The sequence below is a fragment of the Nyctibius grandis genome, chromosome W (assembly GCF_013368605.1).
Source record: "Nyctibius grandis isolate bNycGra1 chromosome W, bNycGra1.pri, whole genome shotgun sequence".
Classification (NCBI taxonomy): Eukaryota; Metazoa; Chordata; class Aves; order Nyctibiiformes; family Nyctibiidae; genus Nyctibius; species Nyctibius grandis.
This window is the reverse complement of record NC_090694.1, coordinates 11,540,734-11,564,273: the sequence shown is the minus strand read 5'-3', so window position 1 is coordinate 11,564,273 and position 23,540 is coordinate 11,540,734. Positions and strand designations below refer to the sequence as shown.

At 40.8% G+C, this 23,540-nt stretch overlaps 1 protein-coding gene across 2 annotated transcripts in view; it reads left to right on the top strand.

The window, feature by feature from the left end:
* Positions 1 to 20,649, top strand: part of LOC137675732 (protein mono-ADP-ribosyltransferase PARP8) — a 189,046-nt gene extending 168,397 nt beyond the window's left edge. Inside the window, exons 16-26 of one of the 2 annotated variants that reach the window (XM_068421923.1) lie at positions 698 to 823; positions 2,364 to 2,429; positions 6,841 to 6,908; positions 7,268 to 7,316; positions 8,129 to 8,241; positions 8,406 to 8,478; positions 10,453 to 10,522; positions 16,465 to 16,541; positions 17,489 to 17,558; positions 19,443 to 19,527; positions 20,547 to 20,649. In XM_068421923.1, coding sequence (XP_068278024.1) covers positions 698 to 823; positions 2,364 to 2,429; positions 6,841 to 6,908; positions 7,268 to 7,316; positions 8,129 to 8,241; positions 8,406 to 8,478; positions 10,453 to 10,522; positions 16,465 to 16,541; positions 17,489 to 17,558; positions 19,443 to 19,527; positions 20,547 to 20,649 — 900 coding nt within the window. The remainder of the gene's footprint in view (positions 1 to 697; positions 824 to 2,363; positions 2,430 to 6,840; positions 6,909 to 7,267; positions 7,317 to 8,128; positions 8,242 to 8,405; positions 8,479 to 10,452; positions 10,523 to 16,464; positions 16,542 to 17,488; positions 17,559 to 19,442; positions 19,528 to 20,546) is intronic. The other variant, XM_068421922.1, reaches the window with a different exon arrangement.
* Positions 20,650 to 23,540: the final 2,891 nt, after the last annotated feature.

Below are 23,540 nucleotides of genomic sequence, written 5' to 3'. Positions count from 1 at the left end.
AACAATTATACAGAAATCTGTTGCTAAGTTGTATATGTGCCTATGTACACATATGTAAATATACGCCTGTGTACACATTACACGCATGATCTTATGGTGAAATCTTGGAAATCATAGATATCCAAAGCCATGTCCTAATTTTGTACAACAGGAAGGAAGGAAGAGGATCTCCCAGTGTGAGCCATGCAAATGACTGTTAAATCACTGCCCTGTTCTGGCTTTAACAGAAGCAATGTTTGCTAGTGTTTCCATGATTACAATCTTCAGAACAGCAGGCAGTGGTACAGATTCACAATCCCTTCCTCTTTCTTGAGCAACATTTTTCACTGGCATCTACTGCACAAAGATACACAGATCCAGCACAACTTCATTTCCCTAGATAATTAATTTCATCCAGGAATTAGCACATGTACACAAGAGAAAGCAGGACTGCAAGAAATGTATTTGATGTGATAATACATTTAGGACCAGATACTGGTCCTACTTATGCACCTGGAATAATGTACCAGGGCTGGACCCAAAGCCTGTTGAGGTCAATGGAAAAATTTCAGTCCTAAACTATGTCCTGTGGATAACATGGTTTGGGTAATATAGATAAAAATGAAGTATGGTATTACTGTAATGTGTAAAAAAAAGCAGACTGGATGATACGATATGAAAGTACATATATTAAATAAATATTTTTCCTTATCCCTAGGTGGTTGATCTGTTAGTATCCATGTGTCGATCTGCATTAGAGTCACCTAGGAAAGTTGTCATTTTTGAGCCATATCCTTCTGTAGTTGATCCTAATGATCCTCAGATGCTGGCCTTTAACCCCAGGGTAAGTAGTTATCTTTCATTATGTCATAGCTTGGTTTCAGTCATGCGTTAGATTTCAAAGCAAAGCTGCCTTCTGGAAGAGTCTCCTTTACTGTAAGAGAGACAGCTCCAGAATATAGCACAAGCGTGTGACTATTTTCAGAACTCTGTAGTTTTTTTAATTGTCTCTGAGAAGGTATTTGTGAATAAACTGTAAGTTGCATTCAAAGTTATGTTGAAGCCAAGAACTTCTTTTAGGGTACAAATTTTAGGTGCAAAATTTTATATTCTTAGTGTCTTTCTCTTAGTGTACACATTGGACACAAAGAGAAAGATGGCCTTTGGGAGGTATAGACCATGTAGACTAGGGGAGTTCCAGTCCATCTTTTTATTCTTAAAGTGGTTATTGCTGTCATCTCATTTTCTCTTTGCAAACAATTATGTCATTAAACTTAATTTTATCAAATGTTGGACATAACAGTGGAGTTTTGTACAAGCATCAAATTTTGAAGTAAAAAGAACTGTGTTTGCACTACTTGCTCCACAGGCTGCAAATGCTGCCTCTCAGGGAAACCTTAGGGAAGCTGTGAAGTATTACAGCTCACTTGAGCTATCCTCAAGGGCGTAAATGAGAACTTTGGATGACCTGCATTGTGATGCATTTCACTTTCTGAACAAAGGCCAGTTAGCAGTGGTCTTTCTCAGAGGAAGGGGCGAGTGTGTTCTGTAGAGTGAGGGAAGGAAGACTTGCCGGACGTGCTTGTAAAGGGGCTGATGAGGAGACAGCTAGTCTGGTGGCTGGGCAGGGCAGGGGTTTGAAGCAGATGAGGGAATGTAAAAAGGGTCACACCAGAAGAGGAGTGGAGAGAGCCCCTGGGCTGGCAGGTCCCACACCACCTCCTCCCAGCTTCTTGCCATCATGGGTGAGGTGAAAGCCCATGGGCAGAAGTTGTCAAGGCCCAAAGATGGGGAACAGTGAGGCTCCTGAAGGCAACGTGGTATGTGGAGCTGGTGAAGCATGACTGTTAAGCTCATCCGCTCAGAAAAGGTGGAGCCCTCTCATAGCGGTTCCCAGTCAGAAGGTAGACAAGGGTCAGGGTGAGGCAGAGGGACAACTGAAGGACGTCTGAAGTTTTATAGAGCTGTTAGCAAAGTAAACACATTTGCTTATTTAGCATTTTATTTAAAATCTATTTGTTCACTGCATTATTTAACTTAATAGCATATTGTTCAAATAACTGGCAGAGCCTGTATTTAGTTACAAATATTTGTTTAAAAAGTGACCTAATTTTTTAAGTGAGTCACATTTTTGTGTGTTGGGGATTCCAGTGAAATTCAAAGAAAAGCCAACATGATATTTTTTCAGGGAATTTTCCTGGACTATGAATGAGAAAGTCTGTATGTAAGGTAGAAGGAAGCTATTGGTTAGAAATGTTTGAAAGGATTGGTTTGCTGAACATTCGTCCTAAATTTGGTTTTACACACACTCAAAGAATTCAGGTTTTTGTAGAGCCAAAGACCAATATTCTTTTAATTTATTTGCTTATTTTATGCTACATCAGAAGAAGAATTATGACCGAGTCATGAAAGCATTGGATAGTATCACTTCTATTAGAGAGATGACACAGGTGAGTTTAAAAATCTTTACATAACTTAATCACTATTTCTAGAACTAAGAAGATGTTTTTATTGCTTGCCTATGATGAGTGGGGAAGTCAACAGTATCATCTCTTTCCTATAGAGCTGTAATAATATTAAAATGTGTGTTTAAAAATAACAAACCTAGAGCATCCATAATGGCAGTCAAATAAAAGTGACGAAGTAGAACTCAGATCTTTTGAAGTTTAAATAAGAGATCATAAAAGCAAAATGGGAAACTGTAACAAGATGATCACCAAATATCCAAGTCAACCTGGGTCTTTTATTTCCAAAGCAAAATAAATTGATTTTGTGATGGTATTCTGAATTATAGCTTTATTTCTATTATAATAAAACACTTGATCAACTAAGTATGGTTGGGGACTTGGAAGGTTGGGTCTCTTGGGATTGCTACCATACGTTTTCTCAATATTCACAGTGGGACAGAATCTGATAGCTGTACTTATGTTTATTGTTATTGGGTCCTTAAAATATCCTCTCTTGAGGTAGTCTATGCCAAGGATGCATGGAGCATCTGGGCCAGTCACAATGGGGTGCTTTTTCCATTCATTCCTAGTTAGGCTCACTTCAGCCTCCAATACAGATAACACTTGAGATCCCCCCATCACTCTGGAAATACTGATGGATTCTGTCCCTTTATGATCCGATGGCATTAGGGTGCACTGTGCACCAGTGTCTACCAGGGCTCGATACCTTTGTGGTTTTGATGTGCCAGGCCATCGAATCCACACAGTCCAATAAACTCGGTTGTCCCTCTCCTCCACCTGGCTGGAGGCAGGGCCCCCCTAGTTAAGGAATGGATTCGTGCTGCTCACGGGGATTGGACCTTCATTCCCCCTATTCACATTTGGGAAATAGGAATTTGAGGCCCATCTACCCTGCCTGGAGTCCTGCTCACTGGTAACTGGAGCAGCCATCCTCCTAGGAAAACTCTCTGTAGTTTTTCTTCTACCTTGCAACTCACGTGCTCGTGCCTGTAGGGAACTGGTAGGTTGTCCATGCCATGTGCTCATGTCCTCCCCATAATCACGCAGGGCAAACCACAGGATACCTTGTGATGTGTTCCATTTCCTTTGAGCTGGTCCTGTAGGAGGGTGTCTTCTCCTAATGGCTGCGATGCGGGCCTGTGTAGGTAGTCAAGTTTATTCTCTATCGTGGACAGTTTGTCTGACAGTTGTTTAAATGAGTCCTTGTTTTCCTTAGTCAGTTTTTCCACAGCCGAGATGCGGGTCTGCAGTGGGGAAGAAATACTATCTTCATACTGTCGCATACAGTTAGCCATTTTACCCACAGTAGATGGTGCCATAGCATCTTCTCCCCAGATCAATATTGACAATGTAGGGGTATATGTCGGTGGAGCACTCTTCACAACCTTCCGGAACATGGATCGGTTGCATTCCACTTCATCAGGATCTACAGGATCTACAATTTCCCATGGGTGTCCATAAATGATCTCTCGCACAGCTAGTTCTCTAAGGTAGTTAATACCTTTTTCTATAGTGGTCCATTTGCTTAGGTGGCTCAAAACATCATCTTTAAAGGGATACCTGCTCTTTACAGCTGACAACAGTCGCCTCCAGAGACTGATAGTGTTTGGCTTTTTCGCAAGCGCCTTATCAATACCACCATCTCTGGACAGGGATCCCAGCTGTCTGGCTTCTCTACCATCCAAGTCCATGCTATCCACCCCATTATCCCAGCATCAGAGCAACCAGGTGATAATTAGCTCACCTTCATGATGGCTGAAGTCTTTCCTTATATTTCGCACGTCCTTCAGGGATAGGGAGTGGTAGGTTACCTCCACATCTGAGTCTTCCTCCTGTGATGGCTCTGCTTTAAGAAGAAGACCAAGAAGGCCCTCATCTGCATCAGGTGATGGCTCTGCCTGAGAAGGACCCTCACCTGCGTCAGGTGATGGCTCTGCCTGAGAAGGCTCTGCATCCTCATCCTTCACTTCAGGAGCTGGTTTCTTTCAGTATTTCTTCCTGATTACAGGGGCAATTGATACCGGCACAGATTGGTCCTCTGGTCCTGAAGTAGGCATAGAGCACTTGCATCTGCACTGAGCACCAGTAGCAGATGGGGGTAGAATCACCGTGGCAGACACCAGGGTTGGTGTAGCTGCAGTGCCCATCGTCGAGGTTAAAGTAACTACAGTGCCCGTTGTCAGAGTTAGAGTTACTGCAGGATCTGTCAGAGTTGGTGTGACTGCGGTGCCTGTTGTTAGGAGTAGAGTGGATGCAGTGGTTGTCACAGGGGATGCTGCAGTGGAAGTTGCTGACTGGCATAGCTGCAGTGCCCGTTGTCGGAATTGGAGTAGCTGCAGTGCCCGTTGTTGAAGGTCGAGTAGATGCAGCAGCTGTTGGGGGGGGTGCAGTGGTTGTCGTGGGAGTGCTGAGGCTCGCTGGCAGGGGCGAGGGCCTAGCCCTTGTCCTTGCCAGGGTTTGAGTAGATACAGTGGCCGTTGTGGGGGCTGCAGTGGCTGAGATGCCTAGATAACACCTACACTAATATTTAATTTTATACCACACCTGAAACACATTCATAAAAAACAAAAATAGGAACATGCCATTTAGATAGCCCCAACCATTTTCAAAATCTACTGGAATCAGCTTGGCAGAAAAGGGAAGGATACTATTTCCCAAAGTAAAATGCAAAGTGTATTAATTATTAACAGAATCAGCTAAAGGACACCCAGAGTATGCAGATGAAGTCACTGCTACTGATTCGCGGTTAAAGCTGCCCATCATTGTGTCATAGAGATAAGAGATCAGAATGGTAACGGCCCAGTTTATCACGGCATAAATCAGTATCAAACCCCATAGCAAAACGATGCATTTTGACCAGCGCCCACTGCTAAACGGCATGTAAACATTAAGAAGAATCAAGCAGTAACACAGTGCATACGGCAGGTAAGGCAGCATTGCAATACTCAACTGTGAAAGAAACTCTATAAAAAGACGAGATAGCACTTCGCTAAAAAACGACATGATGTGAGCTGTCTGTTTTAATTTCCAACCCCTCAAGATTCTCAAAGGAAGAAATCTGATACTCTCACGAGTGAGCTATCTGGGTCTCCTCCTGCCGTAGCTGGGATTCGACTTATCAGAGCAACCTGTTGGAGCTTCTCTCGAGCCCCACGTTGGGCGCCAATAAATCTGTCACAGTTTAAAGCTGGGCCGGCTATTAAACTGGTGGCAGATACTCTCTGTTAACCCTCCCCCCCCACCCAGAAGGGGAAGGAAAAGAGAAAAGGGAGAGAAACTTATGGGTTGGAAAGGTAAAACACTTTTAATAAACTATAATAATCAAAAAGAGCATAATAATAATAATGGAAATTATTAAATATATACAAATATATACAAAACCCAAGATCAAGCTCCCCCAATGTCGGCCATGTCACCCCCGGCACTGCAGGGCAGGCTCCGGGAAGGCCCAGGCTGGGCCCAGCGATGGACGGGAACTGGATTCAGAGACACACAGATCGGGATTGGGGGCAGCAGATAAACAGACAGAGTCCTCTTTGGACGCCAGCCATAGCAGAAGAGAGCGAGACCCTCATGATCCCCCCGCTTTATACTGAGAATGACGCGTATGGGATGGAATACCCTCGTTGGTCAATTTTGGGTCACCTGTCTTGTCCACTCCTCCCTGGACGTGCGACCCTTCTACGGCTCTTCACTCGTAATCAGTGAGGAATTTAGCAATGACCTTGGTTTCTCTAAGAATAAGTACAGCAAGAGCCTTTCTGCATAACATTCCTACCAGTGCCTCAGTGATAACTATAAACTTTGAGTGTTATCAGCCCTAGAAGCAGACACTGTCTGCAAAACATGCAGTTAGTTTCAGAAAGTGCAGTTACTTAGAAGAGACTTAGCTGAAAGTAAAAATCACTGAAAGGAAAATTGGTTCTGTTTTAGTCCAAACCAGGACAGTTTTCAAAGGGATTATAAACTGATACAGTATTTTACCAGTTTATACCATAAAATAGTTAACAAATTGGAGTGGATTATCTTGGGATATTTTGAGAGACTTAATTTTGTGAAGTTACAGTCCAATTTCTTATTCCAAGAGCCAAACATAAATAGACGTCTTCTGCTGTTCTCCCTGAGATCACCAATGTTTGCTATAATGTACTCATCTTGATGCTAATTATATGCTTATATTTTACTCCAGGGAAAATAATTGCTGTATTAATTCTTGTTGTTGTCAAAACACATTTATAACTGTACAACGCTAAATGTCAGTAAAACTGTGATTTAAGCCTAATAATGAGTCCCATGTGTTCGTTTTAATAGATGAAATCATGGGCAATGTAACATATAAAATTTAACCTTATGATTTCAAGTAGAAATAAAGAACATAATTACTCTTTTCTAGGCACCTTACTTGGAAATAAAGAAGCAGATGGATAAACAAGACCCGCTTGCACATCCTCTTCTACAGTGGTATAAAATTGACTCACATGAGATGATAATTATTGAAGTATCAAGTTGAATGAATAATCACCAGTTTAATTTGGTATAAACTCACCCTAAGAATTAACATCAGGGTTGACATTTGCAACCGCATTTGTTTCTGGACTGTTTCTGGACCTCATCTGGGCCCTCTGAAAACACTGGAAAGACTCCAGCTTATTTGTATGGCCTCAGATCTGATTTTCTAATCAAGATTTGGTCTACTTCCATCTGATAGGTTCAAAGGCCTGCAGCTGGGTGCTTTGTGGTGTCCATTAATAACACGTGCTTAAGAAGAAAAGTTCTGTTTGGTTATCATGTCTAATACATCTAACTGTTTCTTATTTTAGGGTTATTTCTAGTAATAGATCACATATTGTGAAGCTACCGATGAATAGGGTAAGTGTCTGTGGGTTCTTTATTATTTTATCATTTCTCATTGCTCATATTAGCATTTTAGGTGGGAGTCTCCCGTCTAAATGTAGGTGCCTACGTTCAAATTAATCACATAGCCTCCATTAATAGACAGGGGAGAGAAATTGGCAGTTTCAGGTCATGACTCATAGAATCATGTTGTGAATATTTAAAATAGGTCAAAGGAATAATGCTTAGAAAAAGCCTATTTGAGGTGGGTAGCTCAAATGCAGGTGTCTACCTCGTCATCTGAGATTGGGTGAGAACATCACTATTTGTTTTGTTACCATATAGAATATTAGATACAGAGTTGTACAAAAAAACAGTGCAAACAAACATGATGTACCAGGAGATCCACATGAGTACACTGTAAAAAGAATATAGCTCTAGAATTTTAGAGGAATGGTGCTGAGATTCATTTCTGAGTATGTATGCCTCTGATCCTCTGATTAAGGGTGTAGTAATCTGCAGCCTTTCAAATCTGAACCTTAATTCAAAGCCAGCTCTGATCAGAATACCATGATGAAATTGTTCAATTTAATTACTTTACCAGAGCCATATTAGGTTGAAATATGTTTCAGAAATTTCCATATGTTTCATAAACTGAAGGGCATTTTTACTGTTTGATTTCAGGTTAAAACTATGGTAATGAGACCAATTTCAACTTAGTTCATGTAGTTATTTAGATGCAGTCATATACTGTGTGGAACAGCATGGTATCTTAAGAACTACCATTATGGAAATACAGTGCTTTTGTGTTAATCAACTTTTCACTTGTACACTGTTATATTTTACAGCAACTGAAGTTTATGCACACTCCCCATCAGTTCCTACTTCTCAGCAGTCCACCAGCCAAAGAATCCAATTTCCGAGCTGCTAAAAATCTCTACGGAAGTACCTTTGCATTTCAGTGAGTACATATAGTCATATTAATCAAAGGTTACCAAAATGCCATGCTATTTTTTTTGTTCTTGCCATTTGAGGTTTACAGCTGGGAATTTATTGTTTTAAAGGATTACTGATTTCATTTTGCATTTTACACTGTAGATTTTAACATCTCTTTCATTTTATTAGTGGTTCACATATTGAAAATTGGCATTCCATCCTGAGGAACGGCTTAGTTGTTGCTTCCAATACAAGGCTGCAGGTAAATAGTACACTAAATAGACTGGCTAACCTGTGCACGTTTGATTACATATTCAGCTTAGGCGAGTTTTCAAGGGATGTGGTTCTGGTAGCCATATAGGTGGCAAAAAGGGGTGATTTCAAATACCCTCATGTTTCCTGGAAAAGGTACTTTTCTGAAGCAATTAAAATGAAATAATGTGTCTGCTAAAATGGCTAAAAAGTCCCATCGGTGGAATCAGTGTTTCAATTTTACATTGCACAGCAGCACTGTCAGGAGGCTTAGCTCGGTACTGCTTAAAAGCAGTCTCAGGGATTAAAATTTAGAGCTACATAAACTATGTCTGTTATAGGATCCAAGAGCATACTAGATTTACAGAAGCTGGGTTTACAGTATCTTCTCTTCTCCTCTGGTTTCCTTGGGAAGGGAATATGAGTGTACTGGCCAGGAGGGAGCTATTGCAAACTTCAGTTCAGTTTCTCAGACTGAATCATCAGAAGACCACTATTGCAGAGCAAAGTAGGCAGTATCAGAGAGACTGGAGAGCTGTAATTCAGAGTATTTTAGCATCAGGGTTTTGACGGCTCTTTCCCCAGAGCTGAGTCCATGATACCTTGGAGGAGGATCCCAGGGTGCTGACTAAGGATTGGGGAACAGGAAACACTGAAAAAAAGGAATGGAAATCTCTGCTATTCCTCTTAGTGGTTTGGGTGTTTTTATTAGCATCTTTGTAAGATACTTTCCCAAGAAAGCAGGATTTACACACCAAAATTCACCAAAGTAAACCCCTTTGTTCATGTTTATATTTTTTGTTCAAGGTTGAGATACTGGGAAGAGGAAGAAGCAATAAAGCCCTGTTTTATACAAGTCATCACTTTTAAACCTCTCGCACAACTAGGGCATATTCTGAGCCCAGTTCATTCTGCTTACCCCAGTACCAACCAGTCAGAAAAAAATATGTACTCACCAAAGATCCTATACAACATTGTAGAACCTGGAGGAGTGAGAGCATTATTGCACATTCCTATGGGAGCTCTGGCACATTGCAGAGATGATGTAAATGTCATTGGGTCAGGGGAAAGAAAGGGTGAACATGACTCTGAAGCCCAGTGGTCATAATATCTACCTGGGCAGGAGATACTCTGGGTTCTCGTTTGTGCTCCAACAACTACTTTGTGTGTTTTCTTTAAAGACTTCTCCACATAAAGCAGTCAGTCCCTGGAGGAGAAGCGAAACCCACACTTCCCCCTTTCCAGACAAGAAAATGACCACAGTGCTAATAAAAAGTGCTCAGTTTTGTTACTTAGCCCAAGCTCCATGACATGGAGCAGTGATGATGGTGAAGAAGAGTCTTCCCTTTCCTCTCTTCTTTTAGGACAGCTGGTAGCTTTGTGGCTAAAGTGCAGTCCTGCAATGATGGGATATGCATGTCTGAATGGGCTCAGGCAAAAGCTTGATTGAACCCATTCCTCCAGTACTCAGGCTGAACTAGTGACTGAATTTTTCTATAGCATATGAGCAGTGTTATCACCATCTCTTCATTTCTTACCTTAAAGAAAAGAAAAGCAGCTGTTGCTGATGATTATTCACAAAGGCTGGCTTAAGCTGTGGTTCCTGCCAGGATTTTGATGTGAGACACAGGCTGAGCTTGCTCAGCCTTGTTAAGGCTAAGGTCTATTTGGCCATCTACAGAAGCACCCTCTGTAGGCATCCTTCATGGTAATGTTAGGTTTAAAAACAGAAAATGCAATTTTATATATAAATCTGATGTAAAATTATCTTTGGGTATTTGGACATGGTTTCCAGAATATACAGTATCTTAGTTGTATATTAACAGCATGATTTTTTTAAAGACTTCTTTGAACACCATTTATTACCAGACAATAAATTAGTGCAGTGGGGCAGATGCTTATCTACATTACGACCTGTGCCTATCATTATTATTTTATCCAGATAACGAAATTAACGTTAAACAATCACTCTGCTCTTTTTCAGCTCCATGGTGCAATGTTTGGAAGTGGAATCTACCTTAGTCCATTGTCAAGCATATCATTTGGTTACTCAGGTGATATTTATAAATCACTCTAAAGTTGGAGAAATATAGGGGGGTATCTTAGTCTACTGCTTTTATTACTAGCCTCACTGATTACAACACTGTAGTAAATTTTATCTTTGTAGGCCAAGATTTAATTATTTTTAAAAAGAGAAAAAACTAAGTTTCCTTATTAAATACCTGTCCTCATTTTCCAAGGTACCTAGTATCTTGACACTGTGCTTGAAGTAAATACTAGCTAATACTAGATGCTGTGTGTAATGGAGCAGGTCTTGATTATGCAGTGGTGTCCTGGTTTTATTGAGATTTGGTTTCAGTTTGTGGCCAGCCATGGTGATCAAGGCCCTTAGCAGTTAAATGCAGGGCAGCTGACCCTGGCTGGCCCACAGGTGCATTCTATATCATTGACATCAAGTTCACTATAAAAGGGAGGGTTTGCTAAAAAGAGGGGTGAAGGGGTGGGTTTCCCCTTCCCCTTCCCGATTCCTGGAGTAACTTGTCAGTGCTCTGTGGATAAGTATACTTTGTCTGTTTTGTGTTTTCATTTATATTGATTTCTTCTTTTCATTAAATCTGGTTAACTTCAACCTACAAGTCTCCCTCCTTTTCCCAATTTCCTTCCTCAGTTGGGGAAGGGACATTGGGTGAGAGAAAAACTGCTATTGTTTAGCCCTCGGTGCGGGCTAAACAAAGACAAGTGGAAATCGAACTCTGTGTTTGTGATTTTTTTTTTTTTTTTTTTTTTTTTTTTTGTCAGTATCTGCCTAAGTCCATCTAACATTATCTATGGATTCATGGGCTTTTAGGACCTGATCTGACAAAACAAACATTCATCAATATACACATTCAACTGTCTATGTTTAAGAATATTCTCAAGTATCACCATGTCAGGGTTACACAGAAAGTACAGGACAGTGTGTTTATTTATAGCATGAGAAGAGGAGGAAGCATAATTTATCTCACTAATAAATCCAAAAGTGAGTGATGCAGAGTTTTCTGTGTAAGAATAAGAGAAAAAAAAAAAAGAAGGCAGAGTTACTGAATGCCTTCTTTGCCTCTGTCTATACTGCTGGAGGCTGTCCTGAGGAGCCCCGGACCCCTGAGGCCCCAGAAGAAGTCAGGATAGAGGAGGAATCTGTCTTGGTTGATGAGGGCTGGGTCAGGGACCAATTAAGCAACCTGGACACGCATAAATCCATGGGTCCTGATGGGATGCACCTGTGGGTGCTGAGGGAGCTGGTGGAAGTCACCTCCATCCCTGGAAAGGTAATGGAACAACTTGTCCTTGGTGCTGTCTCTAGGCTCATCAAGGATAGGAGGATCATTAGGGGCAGTCAACATGGCTTCACCAAGGGGAAGTCACGCTTAACCAACTTGATAGCCTTTTATGAGGACATAACCCGGTGGATAGATGATGATAAAGCTGTGGATGTGGTCTATCTCGATTTCAGCAAAGCGTTTGACACAGTCTCCCACAGCATCCTCGCAGCTAAACTGAGGGAGTGTGGTCTGGATGATCGGGTAGTGAGGTGGATTGGGAACTGGCTGAAGGAAAGAAGCCAGAGAGTGGTGGTCAATGGGAGAGAGTCCAGTTGGAGGCCTGTATCTAGTGGAGTCCCTCAAGGGTCGGTACTGGGACCAGTACTATTCAATATATTCATTAATGACTTGGATGAGGGAATAGAGTGCACTGTCAGCAAGTTTGCTGATGACACAAAACTGGGAGGAGTGGCTGACACACCAGAAGGCTGTGCTGCAATTCAAAGAGACCTAGACAGGCTGGAGAGAAGAGCAGGGAAATATAACAAGGGCAAGTGTAGAGTCCTGCATCTGGGCAAGAACAACCCCATGTACCAGTACAAGTTGGGGGCAGACCTGTTGGAGACCAGCGTAGGGGAAAGGGACCTGGGGGTCCTAGTGGACAGCAGGATGACCATGAGCCAGCAATGTGCCCTTGTGGCCAAGAAGGCCAATGGCATCCTGGGGTGTATTAGAAGGGGTGTGGTTAGCAGGTCAAGAGAGGTTCTCCTCCCCCTCTACTCTGCCCTGGTGAGGCCGCATCTGGAATATTGTGTCCAGTTCTGGGCCCCTCAGTTCAAGAAGGACAGGGAACTGCTAGAGAGAGTCCAGCACAGAGCCACAAAGATGATTAAGGGGGTGGAACATCTCCCTTATGAGGAGAGGCTGAGGGAGCTGGGTCTCTTTAGCTTGGAGAAGAGGAGACTGAGGGGTGACCTCATTAATGTTTATAAATATGTAAAGGGCAAGTGTCAAGAGGATGGAGCCAGGCTCTTCTCAGTGACATCCCTTGACAGGACAAGGGGCAATGGGTGCAAGCTGGAGCACAGGAGGTTCCACTTAAATTTGAGGAAAAACTTCTTTACGGTGAGGGTAACTGAACACCGGAACAGGCTGCCCAGAGAGGTTGTGGAGTCTCCTTCTCTGGAGACATTCAAAACCCACCTGGACACGTTCCTGTGTGATATGATCTAGGTAATCCTGCTCCGGCAGGGGGATTGGACTAGATGATGTTTCGAGGTCCCTTCCAATCCCTAACATTCTGTGATTTTGTGATTCTGTGATTCTGTAATAAAATCATAAATAGAAGCACAATAGCAACATGATACACCAATGTGTATGTGAAGAAACTTTTGCAGAGATTTTAAATTACAGTGACTTTTTCTTTTAGTTATGTTGTATTTACCATTTCATAGAATCATAGAATGGTTTGGGTTGGAAGGGACCTTAAAGATCATCTAGTTCCAACCCCTCTGCCATGGGCAGGGACACCTTTCCACTAGACCAGGTTGCTCAAAGCCCCATCCAATCTGGCCTTGAACACTGCCAGGGAGGGGTCATCCAAAACTTCTCTGGGCAACCTGTTCCAGTGTCTCACCACCCTCATGGTAAAGAATTTCTTCCTAATATCTAATCTAAATCTACCCGCTTTCAGTTTAAAACTGTTACCCCTTCTCCTATCACTACACTCCCTGAGAAAGAGTCCCTCTCCAGCTTTCCTGTAGGCCCCCTTCAGGTACTGGAAGGCTGCTATAAGGTCTTCCCTGGAGACTTCTCTTCTCCAGGCTGAACAGCCCCAACTCTCTCAACCTGTCTTCATAGGAGAGGTGCTCCAACCCCCTGATCATCTTTATGGCCCTCCTCTGGACTTGCTCGAGCAGGTCTATGTCTTCCTTATGCTGGGGGTCCCAGAGCTGAATGCAGTACTCCAGGTGGGGGTCTCATGAGAGCAGAGTAGAGGGGCAGAATCACCTCCCTCGACCTGCTGGCCATGCTTATTTTGATGCAGCCCAGGATATGGTTGGCTTTCTGGGCTGCAAGCACGCATTGCTAGCTCATGTTGAGCTTCTCATCAACCATCACCCCCAAGTCCTCCTCAGGGCTGCTCTCAATCCATTCTCCGCCCAGCCTGTATTTGTGCTTGGGATTGCCCTGACCCATGTGCAGGACCTTGCACTTGGCCTTGTCGAACTTCATGAGGTTTGCATGGGCCCACCTCTCTAGCCTGTCAAGGTCCTTCTGGGTAGAATCCCTTCCCTCAAGTGTGTCACCTACACCACGCAGCTTGGTGTCATCTGCAAACTTGCTGAGGGCACACTCCATCCCACTGTCCATGTCCCTGACAAAGATATTAAATAATACTGGTCCCAGTACCGACCCCTGAGGGACCCCACTCGTCAGTGATCTCCACTTGGACATCAAGCCGTTGACCGCAACTCTTTGAGTGCAACCATCTAGCCAATTCCTTATCCACCAAATGCATGTCTCTACATTTCCTCACATATGGAAGTGTTAGTATAGTTGAATGTGTGTTTGTGTGCATGTAGATAAGTTTAATTCTGAGAGTTTGCTATGCTTTCTGATTTTCAGTATTTTTAGGTAATGTCACGATTCATTTTAAGAGCTCAGCATTTTTTACTAGTATTTATTGAATTTCAATATCAGTAATCTCTAAATGCACTTTTAGCTTTTCAGAGATCACACAAGTATGGAAGCTCTTTAGGACTCACTAAAAGTGCGGGTTGCGGTATCATTATCTAACAAAATGTCCTTCTCTTTGGACAACGTTGCTTTGTCAGCTTCAGTGTGTTTTTTTCTCATCTCTACCTTTTTTGGTCCCTTCCATCCAGTCTCCTCCAGAAAGGAGGCCTGTATTCCCATGAAGTATATAATACTTGATGCCAATAAAAAACACAGAGGAGTCCTACGCTCCCTGTTAGTTCAAAGACTTAAACTTCTCCATAATTCAGTCTGTGTTTGCAAACTGCCATGTAATATGGGATACTGGAAAAGCAAGGAAGCCTGTAGTAGCATAAAATAAAGGAATTTTATATAAACCAACATGAGGAATAGAAGAGAGATGTAAGGCACAAATGTAGGTGTTTAGATTTCTGAGATGGAAATTGAATCAAAGCTGTTCCCCAGGGCTCAGTTTTGGGGCTGGTGCTGTTCAATATCTTTATAGATGATCTAGACGTAGGGATTGAGTGCACCCTCAGCAAATTTGCAGATGACACCAAGCTGGGTGGGAGTGTCGATCTGCTGGAGGGTAGGAAGGCCCTACAGAGGGATCTGGACAGGTTAGATAGATGGGCCGAGACCAACGGCATGAGGTTCAACAAGAACAAGTGCCGGGTCTTACACTTTGGCCACAACAACCCCATGCAGCGCTACAGGCTGGGGGAAGAGTGGTTAGAAAGCGGCACAGCGGAAAGAGACCTGGGGGTGCTGATTGACAGCCGGCTAAACATGAGCCAGCAGTGTGCCCAGGTGGCCAAGAAGGCCAATGGCATCCTGGCCTCTATTAGGAATAGTGTAGCCAGCCGGTCTAGGGAAGCGATCGTCCCTCTGTACTCGGCATTGGTGAGACCACACCTTGAATACTGTGTCCAGTTCTGGGCCCCGCACTTCAAGAAAGATGCTGAGGTGTTGGAGTGAGTCCAGAGGAGGGCGACCAAGCTGGTGAAGGGTCTGGAGGGTCTGACCTCTGAGGAACGGCTGAGGGAGCTGGGGTTGTTTAGCCTGGAGAAGAGGAGGCTCAGAAGTGACCTTATTGCAGTCTACAACTACCTGAAGGGAGCTTGTAGTGGAGTGGGAGTCAGCCTCTTCTCCCAGGCAACTAGCGATAGGACAAGAGGACATAACCTCAAGCTTCTCCAGGGGAGGTTCAGGTTGGATATTAGGAAGAATTTCTTTTCAGAAAGGGTCATTAGACATTGGAATGGGCTGCCCAGGGAGGTGGTGGAGTCACCATCTCTGGATGTGTTTAAGAAAAGACTGGGCATGGCACTTAGTGCCATGGTCTAGTTGACAGGGTGGTGTCAGGGCAATGGTTGGACTCGATGATCCCAGAGGTCTCTTCTAACCTGATTGATTCTGTGATTCTGTGGCTGAAAAATAATTTAATACTTTTACCTGTAGATAAATTAATTAAACCAAGGTAGACTTTAAAACTACCTTTAAATAAATTACTACTCCTAAAAATTATTTAGACTTCTAATAAGTCTAAATAAAGTGTTAAAGTTTAATATCTAAAGTTCTTTCTCTCATGATTTTACTGTCCCACCCACCATAAATCAGACTGTGTTACTTCAACCTGAATAGGGTCAGTTAAACTCAAGACATGCTGACATGCAACTCTGTTAAGCAACCACCTAAGAGCATTCCTGAGCTGAATTCAGTGTCATTTAAGCTCATGTTTATTTGCTTTTGCACCTTCTTAATGCTAATTTGACTTTCCTAAGGTCTTTGCAACACATGCAGATGTGTTGGTAATTTGCCAGATTAAATCAAAATATTCTGTGACAAAGTTAACTAGCTTTTTGATTGCCATGCAAAGGACTGATTCCCACTGTGCTACCTGTTTCATTCTCCATACTTAACTTTGCTTATGAAGGCATATGCCAAGGTATCTTACATGATTTTAATATTCTTAGGGATGAACAAGAAGCAGCAGAAGGTGTCAGCTAAAGATGAACCAGCTTCAGGCAGTAAGGGCAGTAATACATCACAGGTACAGTACATCAACCATCTCTGGAAGATTTATGGTTTTATATTTGGGAACTTGATAGCTGAAAAGGAGGCAATATTCCCTTTGTGAAAGCTAACAGTTTTATTTTATTGAATGAAATCAACTTCAGAGACTGCAACCATCAAATACAGATCAACTGCTTTTAGTAGCAATTTACAGAGTATACTGCAGGTCCCTGTGCCCTTCTTTTCCAAGTAGTAGTATTTGGGAAGAGAAAGAAAACAAAATACAGATTTCATTATGACCCTTAGCAAGCCCTTGCTTTCTGAGTTCTAGACTTTCAGAAGAACGATGAAAAAGGAATTGAGAGTGGTTATTGCTGAAAAATGAGTAGCATTTCATTGATAGCAAGTCAGTTTTTCTTTTTCATAGTTTTTACATATTAAACCATTAGAATTCTGCTTTATCTAAAGCAAACTCATAGCATTTATGTGTAGGGCTAAATTTTGAGAAAGAAATCTTACATCTGTCTCTATAGTTAACATGTAAAAACTACAGAATAATCTGGCTTTGGAGAGAGATTGGTATGTAACAGCAGAAGCCCTCAGAAATGAGGCGGCCAGTAAAATATCAGGGTAGTGGCCAAAGAATCAATGATCAAATTCATCTTGGAATTTTTTTTCCCCTGCTGTCAATTTGTTTGTCAGTAACACTCTGATATTTCTAATAATATTATTCATTCTGTAATAATTAGGAATTTTTCTTTTTGGATAAAGGAGTTCGAATCCCTCCTATGATAATCCAAAAAAAAACCCCCTGTTTTTAGAAATTCTATTACATTTAGAAATACAGTAGAAATGTTTTAGAAAGACTACCTCTATCTTTGTTCATTAATAAACCACTGAAAATAGCAGCCCTCTCCTTTGTTACTTTTTCACTCAGTTTGTCTTACTGCACTGATTAAGTTTTCTCATGTTTTTACTTCTCAGTCACAGAAGAAAGGACAACAGTCACAATTTTTGCAAAGCCGTAACTTAAAATGCATAGCCTTATGTGAAGGTAAGCTGAAAGCCCTTGTAAAACTGTTTTAGTCATGAACACAGTGTTACTGGATGCAAATCAGTGAGACCTTTAGTTCCAGTATTGTTTGTTTTTAGGTAAGAGACTACTGTGAGGTGTATGAGTACTTGCTTAATAGCTGACCTTTATATTTCAGTTCAGAATGTTTCTCTCTTCAAACAAAACCTCTAACACATGCTGAATTTTCATGAAATAATCATATGCACATAGCGACTGATCATCTGCTTTGTCTTTCAAATGTGATCATATTCCTAAGCCATCAATATAACCCAAGTCATGGTCTTTATTTGAAACAGTGACTTTTTGCAAGCTCTTGACAAATGCATTGAACACCTATAAGTCAGAAAAAAACAGCTTTCCTATTGAATTTCCAAATAATCTTTCACTTCTCAGGCAAATATATTGTTTGTCTAGTAACCACTCTGTTCTCTCTGATGGCTGCAGAAATTTTGTGAAGTTAAAATCCAGTGCATATGAGTATGGTCATTCTTGAAAGACTTGGCTATTCTTTTAATAACTAATGAAACCTCAGCAGGTTTTAAGAACAACGAATTATGAAATTTTAGTAAGAATTGTACCAGTAACTGGTAATTAGTCTCATTGGCCGAACAAAAATAAATTATATTAAACTCAGTTTACCCTCCATTTTGAGCATTTGTTTATTTTTAAAAGTAAAAATTCAGACAGATGGTGGAAAAGATGTTATTTCAAAATGGAAACTTTAAGCTATATATACTACTTTTTAATACATATATTTTTGAGAATGTTCAAGTGAAATATTTAATATGATTAAGGAGATGTCAGTCAACATGAAAATGCAATTTGATCTGGACAGAAAAATACATAACTTTAGTTCTAAAACTTTCAGAAGAAGATATGAAATGAATCTAGGGTTTACTAGAATTTACTTGGCCTTTAATGCCTGAAGTTTTTTAAATATAAATAACATCTTTCCCAAGGATTTTTTCATCTATGTCATTCTTTCCTCACATTTATTAATGGATTATGGATCTTATAAGGGTGAATTTTAAATATTTGGTAAAATATATTTTACGTCATTCATATTCACTTCATTTTTCTGTGAAAAGAAGTATTATGGGGAGGTGGTTAATATAGATTTTCAATAAAATTAATTACAAGAGAAAAATGTTTGTTAAAAATTACAGTTCATGGAAGAAATGGATAAATAAAAATTGAATATGCATTTATTCATGGTAGTGTTTAAATGCATTTATAAAAATATTTTCAAATACAGATTGATAGTAAAGATTCTACCTAGCAATAAAAAGGTTTCTTTCCTGTGTTGTCCTAATTCTAAATACTCTATCATCAAATACATTGCTGTTTTCTAAATGTTGAGCAAGTTTTGACAAGCTTTGTGATCCCCTTGAGTCATAATTGCTATGCTAATATTTTTTTAAATATTTGGTAGTATTACAAATCCCAAATTTGTGATATCTCAGTTTTAGGCTTTATCTTTCACATCTCATTTTTGTCTCAGACGTCATCAAACACAAATATCTCTGTTCCAAAGGCTGATTAGTTGTCTCAGATGCTCCTTAACAGCCCTATGGCCATTTTAAATCAATTTTTAACAAATATACTTTTTCATTTTTCATTCCAATTAAGAACTGTCTCCCACACATGTGTGTTTTATGGAAAATATATTTTGGAAACAAGAATCAAGTTCATCTCCCTGTTTGTACTAGCAGCCAACTCGGAGTCTACACCATGCCACAGACATGCACTGGAAAACGACACATTCCCAGAAGGCTATTTAAAGTGTTTAAAAAAGCAAATCTTTTAAAGCAATATTTTCCAGGCATGTTTTCATCACTATGAAATTTATTCTTTCCCTGACAGTGATAACTTCATCTGATCTGCACAAACATGGAGAGATATGGGTAGTTCCCAATACAGATCACGTGTGTACAAGATTTTTCTTTGTGTGAGTACGAAGCTTCTTTTAACATTCAACATCTGTCCATTCTAGGCCTTTTTCCCCATGTTCCCTCCAATAGCTGTAAATGAAGTAAATAAAAGATGTTTCTTCCTAATTCTTTAAAATATCACTTCATTTTTTATTTATCTCTGTACTTACTTTTCTTAGGAAATGTATTTATAAGTTAGCGACAAAGGTTTAGTAGATGTTTAGTTATAGAATAAATGAATGGAGGGTTACTGATTTTTCCCACTCTATAGCATTACCTCATGTTACAGTAAGTCTATCCATGTATCATAAAATATCTCTTGTGTTTGGGTGTATGTTTTAAAGCTGAGGAATTCGTTAAAGGCTTCCTGTCTATGATGTGAGCATTTCCCCTCTAACCTATGACTTGTAATTATATATCGGCATAGATTTCAGCCCTCCAAAGAGAGTCATGCAGACCAGTGGAGGAGCACGCTGACTTCAGAATGACCACCACTGGGCGTTTCAGTGATCAGGATTGCTTTATCCATGCAAATCCTTAATGCAGGCGAGTTCTCATAAGGAGGAAAACCCTGGAGGTTGTCATGGTGTCACCACTAAGTGGAGGCCCACTTGTGACAGGAGTTTGGGTACCGCAGGCATTGCGGTACATTGTGCATGCTTTGGCACCAGCCTTGCATAGGGTGGTCTGGGAGCAGCTGCAGAAACAGAAACAGCCCTTTCCTTTATACCTCCAGCAAGAGGGAAGCTGCTAACATGCGTTGATGGGTCAGGTGCCAGCAGAAGTCCCCTTTGGGTCCTAGTGGATTATTCAACCTCAGGGTTTTGATGACAATGGCAACCCTACCACCCTTCGCTCTATAGAGAGTTTAGGATCTGCATATAGTGCAGTGAAGTGCAACAGAGCATTTTAATAGGAAACATGTTAACATATGGATTAAACACTCTTGATTATTGAATGAAACAGTGTTTTGGATGGTTTTAGGTAGATTAATAAAACACTAATTTGATTTTATTTTCTGTATTCTTTTTTTTAGTTATGAAGATGGTCAAGTGGGTGATACAAGTATAAATACACAGGAACCAAGCATTCATAAAGAGATTCTTCGAGTCATTGGCAATCAAACTGCTACTGGTTAAAAGGACCACTTATTTAATTGATGTGATTTGGAAGCCTTCCTCGGTCTCAAAGCTGGATTTTGAACTGAAGAAGATGCAAAAAACTAATTTGTTATTATTATTATTCTAAGCAAATTAACCCTTTGAATACTTACTGTTTTCTTACTTAGTATTTCTTATCATCAAAATACCCAAAATGGTATGAATTAGCAACTGTAGGGGTGCAAAGTCTATTAATATACTACAACTAATAATAATAAAACAGGCATTTGGGTTGCTCACAATAAACAGACTTTAAAAAGGAGTTTTGTGCTGATATTTTTATATTAAACTTTAATTGGAGGTTTTAGTACTGTATACTGGTATTTTAAATTTAGAATGGCTTACTTAATTATAAGCAAGAGAGAAGATTTTATAGTGGAGCACCTGTATTATGCAGGATACTTTGCAATAAGTAAAATATTCCGTATTTAAACACAATAAAAGGTTGTCTGGAACATGTCAAATTAAAGAGATGATTGGTTACCTGCAGCTATCTTTGATTATTTTACACAGATGCAGCTAGGATTTAGAGTCAAAGGTTAAAATGACAATACATTTTTGATTTAATGAGTGGAACAAAGCAAAAAGTAATGACTCTGATCTTAAAGGTCCTTTCCAACCAAAATGATTCTATGATGGTGTATGTTTAGTTTTCTTTATCTTCTCTGGAAACACTGTCTTATCCATTAAGTAGCTCAGTTGCATTTTTTAATTATAAGAGCCTAGCAAACACCTGGAAATCCTGAAGTTGTTAACTTCCTTTTTACAAATTTGTTTTTTATATAATAGATTTTACAGTTTCTTTAGAGCAACAAGGTTCTTTAATGTTTTCATCTTAACTTCAGTGAGACTGCTCTGTGGTTAAATTTAGCCACATATTTTAAAGTACCTGCTGAATTAGGGCTTTTACATGACTGAGTTGATTGTTCGTACATCAGAAAATACAAACAAATGCAAAATTTTACTGATTTTATCTTGGTGAAATATTTTTATTAATTTATTTTTAAGGGGAAACAAATCAAATCTTTCTGTCCTTTAAACTAACTGTTTTTTCCAAGTGAGCATGATGGCAACACCAGTCTTCAAGGCTCAAACCCTTAAATATGGAGAGCAGTTCAGCTTATGCATCTGTGCAATTATTACAGGCCACCTCAGAAAGCAAAAATAGACTGAACCCCCATTAAGTTATTTTCATGGTAAAGATACTGAAGAGCCAAATAACAGCACAACAGCACAGGCCAGTGTTTGTTTCTTTTAAACAGAACTGCATTAGATATGCAGTAATGGGTGATTCCTTCTTTCTGCACTCCCTTATTCCTTGCTGTAATTGAAGTGCCCTGCAAGTAAAATAGTGTTATTTGGCCTAGGAGCACATGGAGATGTATTTTAGCATACCAGGCTTATTTGCTGGGGACCTTAGTTTTTCTGGGTTCACATCCAGACTTGTAAACCCAGTCCTGTTTGCAAATCCCCATTTTGCTATTGAATTTGTGTTGACTTCCACCCTCATTTGATGGACCCCTAACTTGAGTACCACTACTCTAATTGTTATCTTTTGCGTTGGGACACAGGTTATCTTCTTGAAACAAAGAGGATTCCCGAAATTTTTCTATCTACGTGAGGACTGCCTTAGGTTGTGTAACTGCACAAAATCAGCATAATTCAGAAGTGGAGCTGAAACCCTGGAATGACCATCTCTCCATAATTTGTCCTGCCATATATGTCTGAATCACTATGTTTTGCAGAACAGAAAGAAACTAGGAAGCAAGTCCACAAAGATATCCTACATTAACTTGCTGGGTTGATAGTCCACCTGTCCTGGTTTGGCCTAAACCAGACCGATTTTCCTTTCAGTGATTTTTACTTTCAGCTAAGTCTCCTCTAACTAACTGCATGTTTTTGCAGACAGTGTCTGCTTCCAGGACTGATAACGCTCGAAGTTTGTAGTTATCACTGAGGCACTGGTAGGGATGTTGTGCAGAAAGGCTCTTGCTGTACTTATTCTTGAGAGAAACCAAGGTCACTGCTGAATTCCTCATTGCTTACGAGTGAAGAGCCGAAGGGCGGGGTCGCAGCTGCAGTGGGGAGCAGACAGGGCAGGTGACCCAAAATTGACCAACGAGGGTATTCCATCCCATACACGTCATTCTCGGTATAAAGTGGGGGGATCACGAGGGTCTCGCCCCTTTTCTGCTATGGCCGGTGTCCAGGGAGGACTCCGTCTGTTTTCCTGCTGCCCCCGATCCCGATCCGTGCGTTCCTGAATCCAGCTCTCGACCATCGCTAGGCCCAGGCTGGGCCTTCCCGGAGCCTGCCCTGCAGTGCCGGTGGTGACGTGACTGACTTCAGGGGAGCTCAATCTTGGTTTTGTATATATATTTGTATATATTTGATTATTTTTATTATTATTATTATACTTTTTTTTCATTATTATAGTTTATTAAAACTGTTTTAATTTTCCAACCCAGAAGTCTCTCTCCCTTTTCCCTTTCCCTTTCCCTCTGGGGGGAGGGGGGGGGATAACAGAGGGCATCTGCCGCAGGTTTAATCGCCAGCCCAGCTTTAAACCGTGACAGATTTATTGGCGCCCAACGTGGGGCTCGAGAGAAGCTCCGACAGGTTGCTCTGATAAGTCGAATCCCAGCTCCCGTGGGAGGAGACCCGGAGAGCTCAGCCAAGAGAGTATCAGATTTCTTCCTTTGAGATTTACGAGGGGTTGGAAATTAAAACAGATAGCTAAGATGATAATGTTATTTGTGAGCCTTGTGTTACCTCTTTTCTTTATAAAGCTTGTTTTAGAGTTATGTGTAATGATACCTTACTTGCCGTATGCGCTGTGTGTTAGTGCTTTCATGTGGTTTAACAGGGCG